Source organism: Syngnathus scovelli, chromosome 14 (assembly GCF_024217435.2).
Source record: "Syngnathus scovelli strain Florida chromosome 14, RoL_Ssco_1.2, whole genome shotgun sequence".
Lineage (NCBI taxonomy): Eukaryota > Metazoa > Chordata > Actinopteri > Syngnathiformes > Syngnathidae > Syngnathus > Syngnathus scovelli.
Genome location: NC_090860.1, coordinates 10,873,185 through 10,889,731, shown reverse-complemented (window position 1 = coordinate 10,889,731; position 16,547 = coordinate 10,873,185). Strand labels below are relative to the sequence as shown.

The 16,547-nt window shown below is 41.7% G+C and overlaps 5 protein-coding genes across 6 annotated transcripts; 4 read left to right on the top strand and 1 right to left on the bottom strand.

Moving 5' to 3' along the window:
• The first annotated feature begins 32 nt into the window (after positions 1-32).
• LOC125980428 (sushi domain-containing protein 6) lies at positions 33-3,764 on the top strand. The gene is made up of 10 exons (XM_049739487.2): positions 33-223; positions 620-765; positions 965-1,156; positions 1,228-1,422; positions 1,693-1,884; positions 1,949-2,140; positions 2,216-2,410; positions 2,540-2,672; positions 2,752-3,101; positions 3,202-3,764. The coding sequence occupies exons 2-10, from the start codon at positions 666-668 to the stop codon at positions 3,225-3,227; spliced, it is 1,575 nt and encodes a 524-aa protein (XP_049595444.1). The 5' UTR covers positions 33-223; positions 620-665; the 3' UTR covers positions 3,228-3,764.
• Positions 3,765-3,873: 109 nt separating this feature from the next.
• On the bottom strand, positions 3,874-6,527 carry LOC125980430 (hepatic sodium/bile acid cotransporter). Of its 2 annotated transcripts, none has more exons than XM_049739491.2 (6): positions 6,287-6,527; positions 5,288-5,702; positions 5,004-5,208; positions 4,548-4,726; positions 4,261-4,460; positions 3,874-4,175 (listed from the first exon to the last, which is right to left on the bottom strand). In XM_049739491.2, exons 2-6 carry the CDS (start codon positions 5,653-5,655, stop codon positions 4,117-4,119), a joined length of 1,011 nt encoding a protein of 336 aa, XP_049595448.1. In that variant the 5' UTR covers positions 5,656-5,702; positions 6,287-6,527; the 3' UTR covers positions 3,874-4,116. The 2 variants fall into 2 exon arrangements, with proteins under 2 accessions (XP_049595448.1, XP_049595447.1); XM_049739490.2 differs by having other exon boundaries at positions 5,288-5,698; positions 6,287-6,523.
• Positions 6,528-7,360: 833 nt separating this feature from the next.
• Positions 7,361-11,336, top strand: LOC125980425 (protein max). The gene is made up of 4 exons (XM_049739483.2): positions 7,361-7,558; positions 9,074-9,181; positions 9,917-10,055; positions 10,171-11,336. Exons 1-4 carry the CDS (start codon positions 7,523-7,525, stop codon positions 10,353-10,355), a joined length of 468 nt encoding a protein of 155 aa, XP_049595440.1. The 5' UTR covers positions 7,361-7,522; the 3' UTR covers positions 10,356-11,336.
• Positions 11,337-11,985: 649 nt separating this feature from the next.
• LOC125980424 (ras-related protein Rab-15-like) lies at positions 11,986-15,080 on the top strand. The gene is made up of 7 exons (XM_049739482.1): positions 11,986-12,221; positions 13,443-13,503; positions 13,585-13,645; positions 13,772-13,849; positions 13,929-14,018; positions 14,092-14,157; positions 14,231-15,080. Exons 1-7 carry the CDS (start codon positions 12,098-12,100, stop codon positions 14,387-14,389), a joined length of 639 nt encoding a protein of 212 aa, XP_049595439.1. The 5' UTR covers positions 11,986-12,097; the 3' UTR covers positions 14,390-15,080.
• A 144-nt stretch (positions 15,081-15,224) lies between these two features.
• gpx2 (glutathione peroxidase 2) lies at positions 15,225-16,320 on the top strand. The gene is made up of 2 exons (XM_049739484.2): positions 15,225-15,496; positions 15,750-16,320. The coding sequence occupies exons 1-2, from the start codon at positions 15,275-15,277 to the stop codon at positions 16,101-16,103; spliced, it is 576 nt and encodes a 191-aa protein (XP_049595441.1). The 5' UTR covers positions 15,225-15,274; the 3' UTR covers positions 16,104-16,320.
• The last annotated feature ends 227 nt before the right edge of the window (positions 16,321-16,547 follow it).

The following is a 16,547-nucleotide window of genomic DNA, read 5'->3' as shown; positions in this document are numbered from 1 at the left end:
GTGGTCGCTTGGTAACTAAGGACGCCAAATCTCCCGGATGTTGTAACTAAGGAACAATGCCTGTGCAGAACTGAAGCCTTCAGCTATAGTGTAGCAAGTGACAGGCTAGCCGTCAGATAGATGGCGTCGTATTAAATATACATATTTAATTGCTATTTGGATTATTATTATTAAATGTTGCCGTTGTGGAGGGTGAAGTGTCGCAGGCTGTGTTGAGTCAAAGGTGGGTGTCAACTAGCGATGTTATCGTCTGTGTGCATTACGTAAACCTATAGACGCGTTTTGGTCATTCTGACGTATTTATTAGGTAATCGCACGCTTGGGATCAATCTATAGTTATCATTATGGTTTAATAATTATATTAGAACGTGGTTTTATGTAGTGTTATTAATCCGTTTTGGGTAGGAAAAAATTGTGTGCTTGTTGGCGTCGAAGCATTAACAATTGTAGATTATGCTGCGTATGTAAAACATTGTTTTTGTTTATAATAACGATTGCATTGGGGGGAAAAAATCACTATTTTTTTTAAATGTATTGCATGGATCTTAAAATGCTAAAACCTGTCAGTCCTTGTCATCATCATAGCGTCTTTTCACTGGCATCTGTCCAACCTCTGCAGCTTACTTGAGCAGTCAATCATACTGTTGAGTTGGCTGCAGGAGAAGATGTGCAATGCAAAGACAGAGGCAACGTCATCTAGCCGTCGGACCCAAGCTTGTTTTGTTTTGCTGGCACTGGCGATGAGAACCTCAGGGCAAGGTTCAGGTAAGCGGATTTTGCATGCACTCACAATATTATCCGCACATTCTATTTGCAGCGGTTGCAAAAAATATTTATTTGTTTATTTATTTATACATGCATTTATTTAATTAATTATTTAATTTATTATTATTATTATTTTATTATTATTATTATTATTATTATTATTATTATTATTATTATTATTATTATTATTCTATTCCAGGTTGTGTCAGACCTGTCATGGTGGAGCATGGCTCGGCTAATGTGCCAAAAACCAACATGGGTTATTTTCCCGTGGGGACGGTCCTGGAGTACCATTGTGACTCTGGTTACCTGATAGATGGTCCGAGCGTCCTCACTTGCACCGCACTGGGTCACTGGTCTTCAGAACCACCACAGTGCATCCACAGTGATGGTAAAGTGTTAATCTTCACTATTAGAATAATGGAATTAACAAGAGTTTCTCGTTTTCTCGTGTTTTAACAGTATGCCAACCTCTACACTTGCCAAAAAATGGCGGGTACACCTGCCACCCCTCTCCATGTCGCAAACTTTCTCACGGTACTGTGATTGAATTCTACTGCGATGAAGGCTACATCCTGAAGGGAGACTATAAATATCTTACCTGTCAATATGGGAAGTGGGACAGCCCGGTTCAGATTAGCTGCGTCAAAGAGCAAGGTATTTGACATTGGCTAATTTTCCTTCTTATTAAAATTACTAAGATCATTTGTGTGTCAACGCGTGAGGAAAAGTTCTCCAGAACTGTCAAAGACTTCAAACGACCAGATTGTTTTTCTTAAACTCCTTGGGTAAATTACTGTAACCCAGGCTGAAAATATTTATTGCGGTAATACAAGTGAAAACAGCAGGCTGAAAATATTTGTAAGTCTAATTCAAATACAAACAACATTTTCCCAGAATTTCTTGGTATTCCGCTCTTCCTCCCAGGATGCGTGAAGCCGTACATGGTTGAAAACAGCTGGGTCAACCGCACGGGAACCAACAGGGGCTTGTTCCCTGTGGGTACCGTTCTGCAATACAGCTGTGACCCCGGTTACCTGCCAGACGGCCCTGACATTCTCACCTGCAACTCCGCGGGACGTTGGTCCTCCAAACCTCCAAACTGCACCCGGAGTGGCGGTAAGACTCTCGGACCACGCAAATCTCAAAGTGATGTTGCTAAGTGTCTTGATTGTCACTGAAGGATGTTTGAGACCCTTCATGGAGCAGCACCTTTCTTCTAATCTGACCGACACCAACATGGCCACCTTCCCCGTGGGCGCTGTGCTGAGGTACCGCTGTGACCCGGGTTACCGGCCGGATGGACCCACTATCGTCAGCTGCTCTGCTGTGGGACATTGGTCCTCGGAACCTCCTCGCTGTATACGTACCAACGGTAGACGTCAAAGATAATAACTGGGTTGAGAGTGAATGAGTTAATAATCATTTATTTTCATTTTTTTTTTTGTAGTATGCCGGCCTCCGTATCAACCGGAGAACGGAGGCTACACCTGCCACCCCAACCCGTGCAGAAGACTCTCCCACGGCACTGTGATCGAGTATTACTGCGACGAAGGCTACATTATGAGGGGAGATTATAAATACCTTACCTGTCAATACGGCACGTGGGACGGCCTCGTGCAGATCCGCTGCGTAATGAAGCAAGGTAACTTTAATTCAGCATCATAGACACATTGTAGAAGGTGAGGATGGCGCTCCCTAGTGGACAGAAATAATACTTAGAAGAAAGTAGTTGTAAGAAAACAATTCTTGTGTTGAAATTAATTTCCCACAGACCACGACACATCCTTACCGTTGGGGATGCCGACTTGGTCAATCGTGTCAACCACAGCTGGCTCAGTGGCCCTCATCCTGCTCTTGATGGTGCTCTTTGTGCTTCTGCAGCCAAAATTGAAGTCCTTTCATCGGTAAGGCAAAAATTAAAAATATAAATAACAAATACATCTTGTTTTTACCAATTGTGTCTTCTATCCCATCTCCACCCAGACGGGAGGCGGGTGTATTAGGTCATCCCGTGTCCATCATGGTGGAGGGAATCCAGGTGACTCTGCCCTCGTACGAGGAGGCAGTCAGCAATCACGCTGCTTCGTCCTCGACCCCCAACGACGAGTCTCGCGTGCAAATCGTGTTGTCCGAGGGGCAGCTGCAGGACACGGCGCCCGAGGCCGGCCCCTCGTCCCTGGATCACTCGCAAATGGCCGTGGTGCACCCTACGCCACCTTCAACGTCCTCCTCATCCTCCAGCTGGACTCTGGAGCACGCTGGCGCTGCGGCGCCGCCGCCCGACGACCAGTGCGGCCTCCCTCTACTCGATTCGGAGGTGGATTGTTCGGATGGTGAGGCCATTTAATTACATTGCAAATTATTTTTTGTCCTTATAGTAAAAGGAAAAAATCCAAAACTTTATTTATAATGCTATGTTTGCACTTTGTGCAGATATGCCTTTGCTGAAGGAGGCCTGAACACACAAATGATGTCGACTCACTTCAAAGTGGCGCCGAGTTGATCCGTGAGTCACGCTGATCGTCCCAAAGCAGAACTTCTGTACATGTCCATACTACTTAATGTCCTTCTGATGCTTTTACCTTTCTTTTGTCTCCACTGCCGCTTGAAGCACGTGACACCGCAACACAGAATTTATTATGAATCATAATCATGTATGCATCGTGAGTCACCTTCTATTTGTTGACATGACCTCACTTTTACCGTCTTTAACTTTGTTCCCAATGGCCTTATCTCCCTCACTTCTATGCACATATCCCATCATGTACAATAAGGACTTTCCGAAATGAGCTTTGTGACACTGCATTTGTGAAAATGTCACACCCTTAATTTATTACTGCTTAAAGATTTTACATTATAGTGCTGTTGATCAGCCATAGCTTTTTAGACACATCTTGGAACTATTTAAATAATATCTGTAGTTTTCACTTTCACTGTCTAAGTTGTACTGTAAAAAGTTTGAAAAAAAATGACGAGTAAATATGGTGCAATATCAATATTGCCTGTTCATTGAACTTACATGATATTTTTATCTATGTAAAGTTTAAAGTTACTTTATTATGTAGCATTTTATCACAAGTGTGTTTGTTGATTAAATACTATTTCAGTTGTGCCAAATTCGCTCATCTCAGTTCATATCAAAAGAAGCGGTAATTTTTTTTGTTTTTTTATTGAATAAATGTATAAGTACAAGCCTGAGCAAGCTAATAAAAATATAAAAATTCTGCCTTTGCAAAAGTGTAGAACTAGGGAGTTTGGAATACCGTTCCAACATCACAATGTGAGGAAAAATAAAGTGAGGTAAATATTTTCCATATTCATTGGTCTTCGTTGTGATCCAAAGTGAAGTCACTCAGGCGGTTTTACCTCCTCTTGTTTCACGTTGACATTCGTATTTATTCTTGTCTCTGTCCCAAAAAAAAATGTCAACAATATTATAAAACCCAATCTTCCTTTCAACCCCACAAAAACACACACAGCTGTGACATTTACCCTCACTTGGTGACTTGACCATCTGGTAACATCTGAAGCACACAGTCAGGAGAAGAGCCTCTCCGCACTGGAATATGTAGTAAAGCAAAGGGAAGAGGAACATGGGCCCGATGACCTCCGGAGGAAAGCCCACCTTCAAAATAGCCAAGCACAGCTGGATGTTCTGACAGCCTGTTTCCACGGAGACGGTCCTGCAGCATCTGGATTCCACAAAAAGTAGCTTAGTATGATGAGAACCCGAACCCAGTTTAGTATTTTTTTATTAGTCGCGTAACAGTCAAACTTACTTTGAGCTTAATCTGCATATGACAGATATGACATATCCGAAAATGAAGCCTATGAGGGGCATCAGAGCCGCCACGGAAATAATGTCGGCCGTCAGGATCATCCACAGCATGTCTTTGACCGCCACACCAGATAAAGTGAACACAATGATGCTGGAGATAATCAAAATGCCCAGGCCAGACTGTTGACAAAAAGAAAGACACTTATGATTATGTAAGAGATCACTGGATGGGAAAAAGTTGACTAGCCCACTAAAAGCGAAAGAGAAAGAAAATATTCCTGTTTACAAATATGGCTTTAATTATCCGAGAACATTTTGTTCTTTGCGAACTTCCTCTAGCTCAAATTTTCCATTGGAATTGATAAAACTCATTGATAACAGCAAACTGCTAAAAGGCATTCAGTCAACAAAAAGGAAATTGTGTTGGACAACAAAATGAGAAAAAAAAAAATCTTACTTTCAGGACAACTGGTGTATATTTGGGTTTGTAGTGATTGAGCATGATGCCCATAGCGCAAGGTAGCAGGGTGAAAGTGAGAGCGCTCAGGATGCCCAAGTAGGGCACTGCGTTCTCCAAGCCGCTGAAGCCTTGGCAGTAAATCAAAAGCAGCAAGGGCATCAGACCCAGAGCTGCAATGCAGGAGCATGTGGTCATCACAATACTACAGGAGAAAAAAAAAAAAGACTTTCAAAAAGGACATATTATAGAAGGTGTGGCTAGATGATGTTGGCCACGCCCACCTGAGATTCATATCACCCTTTAGGGCTAAAGTGAAGATGTTGGATAGGTTTCCTCCAGGGCAGCAGCCACATATGAGCACGGTCACCGCTTTCACAGAATTCATCTTCAGCAATTTGGCCAGTGTGAACGCAGTCAAGGGCATGATGCCGAATTGGGTCACCATGGCGATGGCCACTCCCTTAGGCTTGAGGAGATGACTCTTGATTTTGGAAATCTCCATGGTGCACCCGAGGGATATCATGGTGATGAAGAGGATGATGATGGAGAAGGTGTTGAGGGCATTGTTGAGAGGTGGAGATATGTTCAGGATGCTCATGTTGCCATTGACAGACATGTTGCCTTCATGGTTGATGTCCGTCGCATTCATTGTAGAGCTCGTCTGAATGCTTTGTGTACTGTGTGGGCTTCACCTGACTCACAATGTAAAGTAAATGTTATTTTGTTGATGTTTGAACTTTGAAGAAGCAAACACACACTTTTTAACCAACCAATCAATCAATCTTTCAGTCTGTAAAACCATCATTCACCTCTGGTGTTCCCCAAGGTTCTGTTTGGGAGCCCCTTCTTTTTTTATTTGACCAATTTTAAGGGCACATATACGGATGGGAAATTCAATTTCTATATTTGCCCATATTTTTATTTAATGGTGCAAATTGTGTGTGCCAAATACAGTACTATACAATACTCGTAAAAAACTCATCTGACTTTTATGAAATGCAATAGCAGCCAGTTTATCAAACTTTGATTTCTTGAGAAACAAAATGTGCAACAAATGTCATCCAAAAGTCTCAAGTTAGTTTTAGTACATTTATTAATTTCCTCAACCCAAACAACGGGTGCATGACAAGATACTTGCACTGCTGTAATCATTTGTACATGCTCATTGAATGATGTTCCACAAAGAATTAATAAAATAAACTCCCTCTAAGAGACAGATAGAATATCATAGAATCTAAATTGTACTCAATGCTCGGATAAGTCTTGGACAGATTTCTTACCTTGCAGCAAATCCAATCTTCAAACTTGGTTTGCATCCCTGCACGCATTCCCCTCTTTGCTCCTCGTCTTTTGTGGCCGGACTGAAACCCTCCCTCCTGTGTCATGTGGCTCCATGGCAACATGGTGGCGCTGCTGCAGACTGTAGCGAAACACAAACCTCATTTTGAAATGCTACACCACACGCAGCTGGTTTCTTTTTGTCCCTTCTACCAAGAATTTCGTGAAATTCTGTTTAGTAGCGACCTGGCTTCTTCTGATACTCTGCATGAGGCTCCTTCCTGCCTTAATTAGAACATCATATTGGGCCTCAAGAGGTGCATGTGCAAAGAGAGGCCCATTTCATGTTATGAAACTATGGCACTTGGCAGAAGACATCCTCTTTGTCTTTTGAGCGGGATGCTTTCGAAAACAAACACATTAGTTACGACTCACGTGTGGGTCTCAAGAGCTCCAATGTGGTTCTCTAATCTCTACTAGTGGATGGATGGATGGATGGATGGATGGATGGATGGATGGATGGATGGATGGATGGATGGATGGATGGATGGATGGATGGATGGATGGATGGATGGATGGATGGATGGATGGATGGATGGATGGCATCAAATGCACCCTTTTGTAATACTCAACATGCATGCAAGCATACAGGTCCATTGTAGCCATAGATTGTGAGAGGGGGAGGGCGACTCAAAGTGAGCTAGGCCACCATCTGGTCTCATAATCATAGAGAGGAGCCGTGTTGTGTCAAACAAGCCACAATTTGTCCCAGTGGTCTTGTCACACCACAGGATTGTTTATCAGCGGATAACAGCTATGACTACTTCCTTTATTCAAGACTATTTCATCAAAGTTGTGTATCCTGATGGTTAAATGTTAATAGTGGGCAATTTTAGGATGCATTAATCATAATTAAATGTGCGAGGTTACAATATTTACGGTTTGCAAACTGTCTTTTGCAGCGCTTGTGGGCAATGTAGTTTAAAAACGCGTCATATCAGGGATGCGTGTACGGCTAAACTACATTACCCAGAAAGCATTGTTTTGTTCTCGCGCATGCGCCGTGAATGTTTTCTGATCCATGTGTAGGCGAATCACGTGTAAAGTAACCGTTCATCGTCATGTCTCTGCTGTAAGCAGAGCTTCCCGCAAGATTTTTTTTTATTTTGCCTCCGCTCGCTGCTGCTTTTGTTTTGACAGCTGCTTGTTTTCTTTTCGCATACCCCCTTTACTGAAGAATGAGCGAAAACGATGACATCGAAGTCGACAGCGATGTATGTGCCTCAGTTTCCCCCACTTAAAAGGCAGCTAGCTAGACAGCAACTTTGTCGCGGTATCTTGCTCGGAGCTATCCGAGTTAGCCAGGTTAGCTAGTAGGCTAAAAATACCGAATTTTGATAAATATTTAAAGGGACGTATTTGGAATGATAACTTGTATGGTGTGTTATTCGTATACCGAGCAATAGGCTTTGTAGTGGCGTCGACTAGACGCTTTAAATTGTGTTTGCTCCTTCCCTTCGTTCGTAGTACAGTACCAAGCAAGTGTTGGAAAGCTGCTTTTTGCTTTATTAATTACATTAAAAAATAAAGCTTCAATTATTAAAAAAATAACGTACATTTTGGGCACTGGGCTAATGCACAACTAATCTCCCCAAGAGCAAGGTCGGGCCATTTGAGGTTAACTTTCCTTGGTACTCGTAAATGACGTCATTTGAGTTATTACTTCATACCGATTGAACAGGTTTTTGAAAATTGAAACTAAAATAGGGATCTTAGCTTTGTTTAATACACAATCGGAGGAATAATATTCTGATGCAGTGACCCACATTGCTAACCTAGTGCTGCGGGGGCTTAAAAACACTGCGTCTTCCGTCGAATTACTGTCGTATATTGCTAACCCTTTTTGCTAATTGTCATCTAATATATTGTTGGTGTCCGGTAACATGACTTTAATTCGATTACATTGTCGTGATCGTTTCATTGTTGTTGTGTATTTGCGTGCACCCTCTTCAACATGTTAAATGCAACAGTACAATGTCGTGCAAGCCTGTCGAAATATCTCCAATTCTAATCCCTTGTTATTATGTTTTAATCGAGTCATAGTTATTGTATTCTTGTGAAATGATTCAACAGCCACGATCTGGTTCATATCTGTGGATTTCATGGATTTCCCCCTCCCCCTCACTTGTTTAAGCTGCTGCTCATAAAGCCACACACTGCTTGCAGGCCTGCAAAGCCTTCAACCCTTGAAATGATGTACACATCTTTTGCAGCAGCATTTCCGTAATCATTAGTGAGTTTAAAATATCACAGCAGCAGACAAAAATGTCACAAAAAACATAGATGAGTCGTATCAGAAATGCTCCAGTACTGGTGTCATGAAAGAGATTTTTCAAATCCAGACTTTGCTCTTTGAAGTCCATTTGAAAGTCCCCCTGAAGTCTTAACAAATTCTTGGTGGATTCCTCCTTGATCATCACGGCAGTCTTCGTGTCGCCTGTGTCTTCTAAACGGGTCCCCAACCGCAATTGAGTTTGATTTCAGTCCCACCAAGTACCACCAAATCTTCTGGAAGAAAAAGCATGGGGGAAAAAAAAGTTTGTAGCTTTTTCTGTTATTTGGTAATCAGCAGTAGAAGTAAGTAGTCTGTAAAGTTGCACTGTCAGCGTTCCCCGAAAGCACTACCAACTTAGCAAATTTTTATTCAACTTGCACAGCAGGTTTTTTTTGTTGCCAGGTGATGTCAGTGGAGCAGTCCATTAAAAAAAAAAATCTTGTCTTTGTTGCAGGCAGACAAGCGAGCACATCACAACGCGCTGGAGCGTAAACGCAGGGACCACATCAAAGACAGCTTTCACGGTTTACGAGACTCGGTGCCTGCATTGCAAGGAGAGAAGGTGAGGAGGAACAAAAGCATCCCGACACAAACCTCCCACAACGGGAAACGCTTGAAGCGCAGACCCACACCAAAGTCAATAGATGAGTCTGTTATGACATGCAAATAGGATTCTTAATATCTGCACAGATAAGTGCAAGTAACACACTGTGCCGTCAACAGACCTTAACTTTTGAGTTGGACCTTAACTTCTTTCTAAAGCTATGTCATAACTATGCCCAAAGTTTATGATTCACAGCATCACGGATCATCTTAAAGACCCTGAGTCATTATCGCCGGGCAGAATAGCCTTAATGACCACATAATTGATATAGATTGTAATGATTTTTTTTCCTCTAGCAGTCATTATTAGCACAAAAATAAGAGGCTTTTTAGATTTGATTGTTAAATTCACGAACCCAGCCACATTTGGTAACCCTTTTACAACTGTTGACAATGAAAATGTTTTGACTTGAATACTTGTCTGTGTTATACAAGGGGCTCCTCGGTTTTCCACGGTATAAACGGCACCCACGGCGTTTAGTGCTTAAAAGTGTTTTCCATAAATTTACTTGAAATCTGTCCGCACTATTGTGTTAGCAAAAATGCTCTGATATACAAATTTGAGTACCCGTGCGTCTCTAGCATAGGAGCGATCCGCCGTCGGAAACCGAGGACCCCCTGAATGAAACAATTGTGTCTTGACTGTTTCCACTACATCGTTACTTCATGTCTCTCTGAAATTGTCTGCTGACAGAGCTCTGTTAAACAGGCTTCGCGAGCCCAGATTCTCGACAAAGCCACTGAGTACATTCAATACATGAGACGAAAAAATCACACCCACCAGCAAGACATTGACGACTTAAAGAAGCAGAATGCGCTGCTGGAACAGCAGGGTATGTACGTACGCGACAGCGGAACCTCCGCAAAGTATTTTCAAGGCGGCTCGGAGGTTCTGCTGCGGGGCTCGTAATGCCTCGTGCGGTCATTTAGCCAGCTTTGTGATTGCAGTGCGTGCTCTGGAGAAAGCCAAGGGCAACAATCAGCTGCAGAGCAACTATTCCTCTGACAGCAGCCTGTACACCAACCGCAAAGGGAGCGCCGTGTCGGCCTTTGACGGCGGCTCCGACTCCAGCTCGGAATCGGAGCCCGAGGAGCCTCCGACCAGGAAGAGGCTGCGCGTGGAGCCCAGCTAGACTCTACGACTGACTTTTTGTTTTTGTTTGACCTTGTTGGATTTTTTTTTTTTTTTTCTGAAACTCCTCTTAGCTGTGTGCATTCAGCCCTGCCTTCTTCTTGCTTGAGTCAGTCAGGAGGAGAGAGGTGCTATATATTGTGTATAAAATGCTTCGACCTCCCTAAGCATCCTGTCACTTCTCCTTTCCTCGCAGCCCAGCGTGAACCCCCCCAACGACCCCCCCACCCAAAGTGAGGCAGCTCTGTAATTTTGAAGGACTTTACATTTTTCAAACCTCACACCGACCTTAATTTAAAGGAATGTGGAGATTACAAAGTATGAGATGTCAGGTCACAAAACTTTGGAGGAGTTGACAAAATATGTTGATTGGCAACATTCCCTTTTTAAATCTTTTTTTTTTCCTTCAGAAAAATGTGATGTTATGCAAAATCAGCTTATTCGGTGTAGATGCCTGAAATGTTGTGTTTTGAAAAAGTGTTTTGTGGACTTAAAATGAAATCCCCCTTATTTATAGTGAACCTCCATAATTGATGTCACTTATGTTTTTGGACTTGAAAAGGGCAAACATCGTGTTTTAGTTGCCCCCCCCACAATGGGTTCAGCTAATTTCTTTCCGCTATTTTTTTCTAATCACTGTCAGATAAAACATAAGCACCTGATCGATACTGAATGTTACACAATACAGTTCAACTTCATTTTTTAGGAATGAACTCTTGGTTGTGTGTAGTAGATAACCCAAATCCAAAATGGTGTCAACCGCAAAAGAAAAAAAATTCCCTTGAGAATATTTTTGCTTGTGCTGGGAATGTTTCTCTATTTTTCCCCCCACCCCATTTTCTCAGAGGTAAATGAGTGTGTATGTAATCAATATTTGTTTGTTCCATTCCATGGAAATTACAGGTATGTTGTACATACTGCCAAAGGGTGTCTTGCAAGTTAAGACATACCTTGAATAAAACTTTTATCCTTATCGGATGTATTTCTGACTTTATGTGTTTCTGTTCATGTGGCTTACTATTTATGTGCTTACTACTGTTTTTGAAACAAATTCAGAAAATATAATCTTAATATGTGCCTTGACTGAAAAAAAATAATCATTGGATACACCTCTTCTTGGTTTTAGTAGTGTTTCAAATGTAAAAGTTACTTTTTGACCTTAATCGCCCAAAACAATTGAGGAATAAGTTTATTTTTCAGGTGGTAACTTTAAAGACAAAATAGAATGTGGGAAATTTGCATGTCAAATGTATTTGAAATAGCACGTTGTGCTTGTTTTTAAGGTGCAAAAATCTAAGTTGTTTCCCTGACTTGAGGATTCAAAAATATAAGTTGTTTCCCTGACTTAAGTATAGTTCAAACTTGTCAAAAGCAGTTCCTCTTGAAGGATGAAGCTTGTTTGCTTTGCTATGTTCACGGACCATGGTAGTTTCTACAAGATGGACGGTACTGTCAGTTTATGACTGAAATGAAGTGTACTAGTTTTCAGACGGAGTGAAATGATAATTAAATTTAACTATAAACAAGCGTGTACGTGAAGGATTTTATCACCAGCCAAAAAGTGTCACTCAGATATTTGCTCTACAACGCTGCACACCTAGACTTGCTGAAAAACCAGAATTTCCGAGCTGACATGAATCTGACGCGTGTCAGCAGCGTAATTGGCGAATACGTCAGGTGAATGCAAAACATGGAGGAGTCATTCCCTGACAATTAAAAGTTATTTTTTTTAATCAGTCGATCATGGCTAAGCAGTACGATATTTTATTCCGGATTCTCCTACTCGGGGATTCAGGTGTCGGTAAGACATGTATGCTGCGTCGCTTCACGGACAAAGAGTTCGATACAGGACATATCTCCACCATCGGTAAGAAATTAAAATTGAAGTCATCCGTCTCGTTTAAACAGACAATTGACATATTCAAACCACCGACAGACCCTAAACTTATTAATGTGACTCATTTGTGAATACAATCGGAATGTCAGCTGCCATTTATTTTTTCGCGTGTTTACTTTTACTTTGTGAAGTGGGGAAAAGTAGCTCTACTTGTTGGCCCGGCAGGTTTGGTCTGACAGGCGCGTGCGCGTGGGAGAAATATATTTGGAAATCCTACCTGAAGTAGGTGAACATCTGCCATAATAAATGACTATATTAAAATATTTTTCTGTATATTTTTTTTACCACCAAGCAGAGGCGTGTCTATCCCATTTTGGAGGGCACTAAAGCACCCCTAAATAAATCCAAGCACCACGAAAATTTAAGAACTTAAGTCTGTATTTATTGTAAGTCCTTTAACAAGCTAAAGTGTTAAAACCATTGAGTGCTTACTGGAAATGTAATAAACAAATATTAATTCGCTCTTTCTCCCTTGCGCAGTTCTCCAAATAATCTTTAGTCACTCCCTCCTGAAAAGCAATAGAGAATTATCCATCCATCCATCCATTTTCTGAACCGCTTAGTCCCCACGGGGGTCGCGGGCGTGCTGGAGCCTATCCCAGCCGTCATCGGGCAGTAGGCGGGGGACACCCTGAACCGGTTGCCAGCCAATCGCAGGGCACACAGAGACAAACAACCATTCTCACTCGCACTCACACCTAGGGACAATTTGGAGTGATCAATCGGCCTACCAAGCATGTTTTGGGGATGTGGGAGGAAACCGGAGTGCCCGGAGAAAACCCACGCGGTCTCGGGGAGAACATGCAAACTCCGCACAGGGAGGGCCGGAGGTGGAATCGAACCCGCACCCTCCTAACTGTGAGGCGGACGTGCTACCCAGTGCGCCACCGAGCCGCCAATAGAGAATTATGTAAACATTATATATTGAAACAGAAAAATGTTCAAACAAATCGTAAAATTTTGCCCAATAAATGTCAACCAGCTCTAAAATATAACGCAAAGTACCTTTAGGCAGGATGACGGAAATTAGCATAGTTTTTTAATGTGATTATAATGCTTTAGTTCAAACAATGGCTACTTCATACTGTACACACAAGGAGCAGCAGCATATATAAATAAAGTATACAACAAAACTTTTGTTCATAAGTTTCCTTTTGCTTTGACCGACTGATATTCAACTTTCATTTTTAGGTGTGGACTTTAAAATGAAAACTCTAGAAATAGATGGAATCAAGGTGCGGGTACAAATATGGTGAGTTTTATTTCCTTTCAAATTTGACTCATTTGTTTTGTTTGTCCGTCTGTGTGATCCTTTTTTTTTTTTTTTTTTCAGGGACACCGCCGGTCAGGAACGCTATCAGACTATTACCAAACAGTACTACAGGCGTGCACAGGTGACTTTGCCAAACCAACGTGAATTATTTTTAAGTTTTGTTTTCATCAGCGCGTGGGAGGATGAGTTGTTTATCAAAGGTGCACTCTTTTATTTTTATTTTTTCTATTTGTTCTTTCCGCCTAAGGGTATCATCTTTGTTTATGACATCACCAGCGAGTCCTCCTTTCAGCACATCGTCAAGTGGGCCACCGACGTTGACGAGGTAAGCCAAAAAAAAATCATACATTGTAAATCGAACAAAAACAATCCTTTGTTTCCTCCTCTCTGTTGTTGTCTCACAGTACGCACCGGAAAAGGTGCAGAGGATTTTGGTCGGAAACAAATCAGACGAAGAGACCAGGAGGCGAGTGACGAGGGAGGAAGGAAGCAAGGTTTGACTCAACTTTTTCTTCATAACTAAATTTCCCTTCTATAATCCCTCAAATATCAAACTCAATGTTGCAGCTGGCGGAAAGGTACGGAATGGATTTCTTCGAAACCAGCGCGTCCACGAGCCACAACATCGAAAAGGTCCGTCACCAAAACGGAAAATAAAGTGTACACGTGATTTATCGATAACATCTCTGCGTTTGGTATCTTTCAGTCATTCAATCGGGTGACAGAACTGGTGCTGCAGGCTCACAAGAGGGACGTGGACAACCTGCTGGGATCTCTGGATGATTATTTAAACAAGGCCGGGTTGGACGAAAACGGTCAAGATAATAGCATTCGGAGAGTTTGTGCCTGTGCCAGAATGTTTTAAATTAGCATTTTGTTTACGCTCTTAATTTAATTCACCAACTTGCCAACAGAAGGCAGTAATATACCACATCTACTTTCCCTCCTTTTCATCCTGTTGCTTTCTAATCTTATTTATAGTTAGTTAATTTATAATGCATTGTTGGGGTGTAAAGTGAGAGGAAGGCTATTAATTATTTAAACCTTGAAACTTGACGCTTCATTCATTTCCATGTGATCCCCTTTGTATGTTTATTCTGTTTCTGAATGCAGTACAGTGAACTCCTGCTACGACCAAGACGTGCCATAAATCTTAAAGTCTGTGAGTAATTGATGCCCAACCCAAAAATGTTTGCCATTGTTTACAGACGCTGATGGAACAAATATTTTTTTTTTCCTGGCTTGATTAAATGAAGTGCTTCCCCTTCACTTCAACATTGTCACCAACATACCTCAAGAATGTGCCAATGGTGACATTTTTATACTAAGCTTAAATTTGGGAAAACAGCAATTAGGTGAGTTTTACAACAAATAATAGAGGATGGGTTCTACAAAAAAAATCCAATGCAGAGGTTCACTGTACAGTACTTCCTATTTAACGTGCACTTAAGACTCTTGAAATTCTATTAAGCTTTAGATGCCATTTTACTTGAATGTTTTTTTTTTTAAATGCCATGAAAGACATCCAAAAATGAAATAAATGAAGGAGTAAGACATATGGCGTAATTCGAATAGCTTAATATGGTCTAGGAAAAATATGAGTTTGATAAGATCGTATTGGGTGTCCGGTGTGGATCAGTTTTCCCACAGTGTCATCTGAGCCTACCTTCGGCAGCGAGTCATGTGACCACCCGTCTTATCTGAAGCTCTGACCTCCCTCCAGTGCAAAGGTTCTCATGTACTGCTGAGAATGGCGTTCATCGCCAAGACCTTCTATGACTTGAAGGCCACAACGTTGGAGGGCGACATGGTGGACTTCAATGTGTATCGTGGGCGGGTGGTGCTGATAGAGAACGTGGCGTCGCTCTGAGGCACCACCGGCCAGGACTTCAACCAGCTCAAGCAGCTCCAAGAAAAGTACCCCCATCGACTGGTGGTCCTGGCCTTCCCCTGTAACCAGTTTGGGTATCAGGTTAGTTGAGCAGCCTATCGACCGCAATGTATCTAAATTGAAAGAAATTACAGTGAACTTCCCGTTTTATTTTTGTACAGTTGGTATAACTCACTTTTGGGTGCAATTACATTGTCTGTCACTAGATGGCGAAACACTTGTCACTTTTTTTTTATTTATTGATATTTTTAAAAAAGTGAGGGGTTGGAAAACGGTGCCATTTGTGTTGTGACAAAGCCATCAGTAACTAGAATAAATTCTTGTGTGGTTCCAGGAAAACTGCAGCAATGGTGAGATCCTAAATTCCCTCCAACATGTCCGCCCAGGCGGTGGATTTCAGCCCAACTTCACCATCTTTGAGAAATGCGACGTCAATGGAGAAAATGCACATCCTGTCTTTGCTTATCTCAAAGAAAAACTCCCCTATCCCGACGATGACCCAAACTCCCTAATGCATGACCCCAAATTTCTGGTTTGGAATCCCATCAGCAGGACCGACATATCTTGGAACTTTGAGAAATTCCTCATAGCACCCGAGGGAGAGCCGTTTAAAAGATACAGCAGGAAGTTCCCCACTATTGCCATTGAGCCTGACATTCAACGATTGTTAAAATTAACCAAAACTTAAAAATGCAGACTTTCAACACCACGTTTAAGTCTTATTTAATGAAGATGATATTATGAAACTCAACTGATATATCATCTGAAGCTTTGTAAGTGCTTAAATGGAGTTGTTATAGAATGTTTATATATTTTTTGCCTCCCTCCAAACATATATTATAATACTACAAAATAATAAAATTTTTGGCAGCCCGTTCCTAACGTTGAATTGCCGTCGTAATTTTTTTTAATAATCTTGCATAACTGTTCCTCCTTCTGCCAGCAGATGGTGCTCTATACTTGTATTAGAAAACGGGCTTCTCCAAATTAATATTCCCCGCACATATGCCTTACAAAATGATTGCCTACAGAAGAAAAAACGTCTATAAAGCATGTTTCACAGCGATATAAATCGTTTTATTTTACCGTACATGCTGACAAGGAATATTCACTGGTCACAAAAATAGGTAGC

Excerpts from the sequence above, each read along its gene's own strand:
- LOC125980428 (XM_049739487.2), top strand. The coding sequence starts at position 666 with ATGTGCAATGCAAAGACAGAGGCAACGTCATCTAGCCGTCGGACCCAA. Across the intron at positions 1,157-1,227 it reads ACAGTGCATCCACAGTGATG|TATGCCAACCTCTACACTTG; the intron begins GTAAAGTGTTAA and ends GTGTTTTAACAG. Across the intron at positions 2,673-2,751 it reads AAATTGAAGTCCTTTCATCG|ACGGGAGGCGGGTGTATTAG; the intron begins GTAAGGCAAAAA and ends ATCTCCACCCAG.
- LOC125980430 (XM_049739491.2), bottom strand. The coding sequence starts at position 5,655 with ATGAATGCGACGGACATCAACCATGAAGGCAACATGTCTGTCAATGGC. Across the intron at positions 4,727-5,003 it reads ATACACCAGTTGTCCTGAAA|TCTGGCCTGGGCATTTTGAT; the intron begins GTAAGATTTTTT and ends TTTTGTCAACAG. Across the intron at positions 4,461-4,547 it reads ATATGCAGATTAAGCTCAAA|ATGCTGCAGGACCGTCTCCG; the intron begins GTAAGTTTGACT and ends TGTGGAATCCAG.
- LOC125980425 (XM_049739483.2), top strand. The coding sequence starts at position 7,523 with ATGAGCGAAAACGATGACATCGAAGTCGACAGCGAT. Across the intron at positions 7,559-9,073 it reads ACATCGAAGTCGACAGCGAT|GCAGACAAGCGAGCACATCA; the intron begins GTATGTGCCTCA and ends TCTTTGTTGCAG. Across the intron at positions 9,182-9,916 it reads CTGCATTGCAAGGAGAGAAG|AGCTCTGTTAAACAGGCTTC; the intron begins GTGAGGAGGAAC and ends GTCTGCTGACAG.
- LOC125980424 (XM_049739482.1), top strand. The coding sequence starts at position 12,098 with ATGGCTAAGCAGTACGATATTTTATTCCGGATTCTCCTACTCGGGGAT. Across the intron at positions 13,504-13,584 it reads AAGGTGCGGGTACAAATATG|GGACACCGCCGGTCAGGAAC; the intron begins GTGAGTTTTATT and ends TTTTTTTTTCAG. Across the intron at positions 13,646-13,771 it reads AGTACTACAGGCGTGCACAG|GGTATCATCTTTGTTTATGA; the intron begins GTGACTTTGCCA and ends TTTCCGCCTAAG.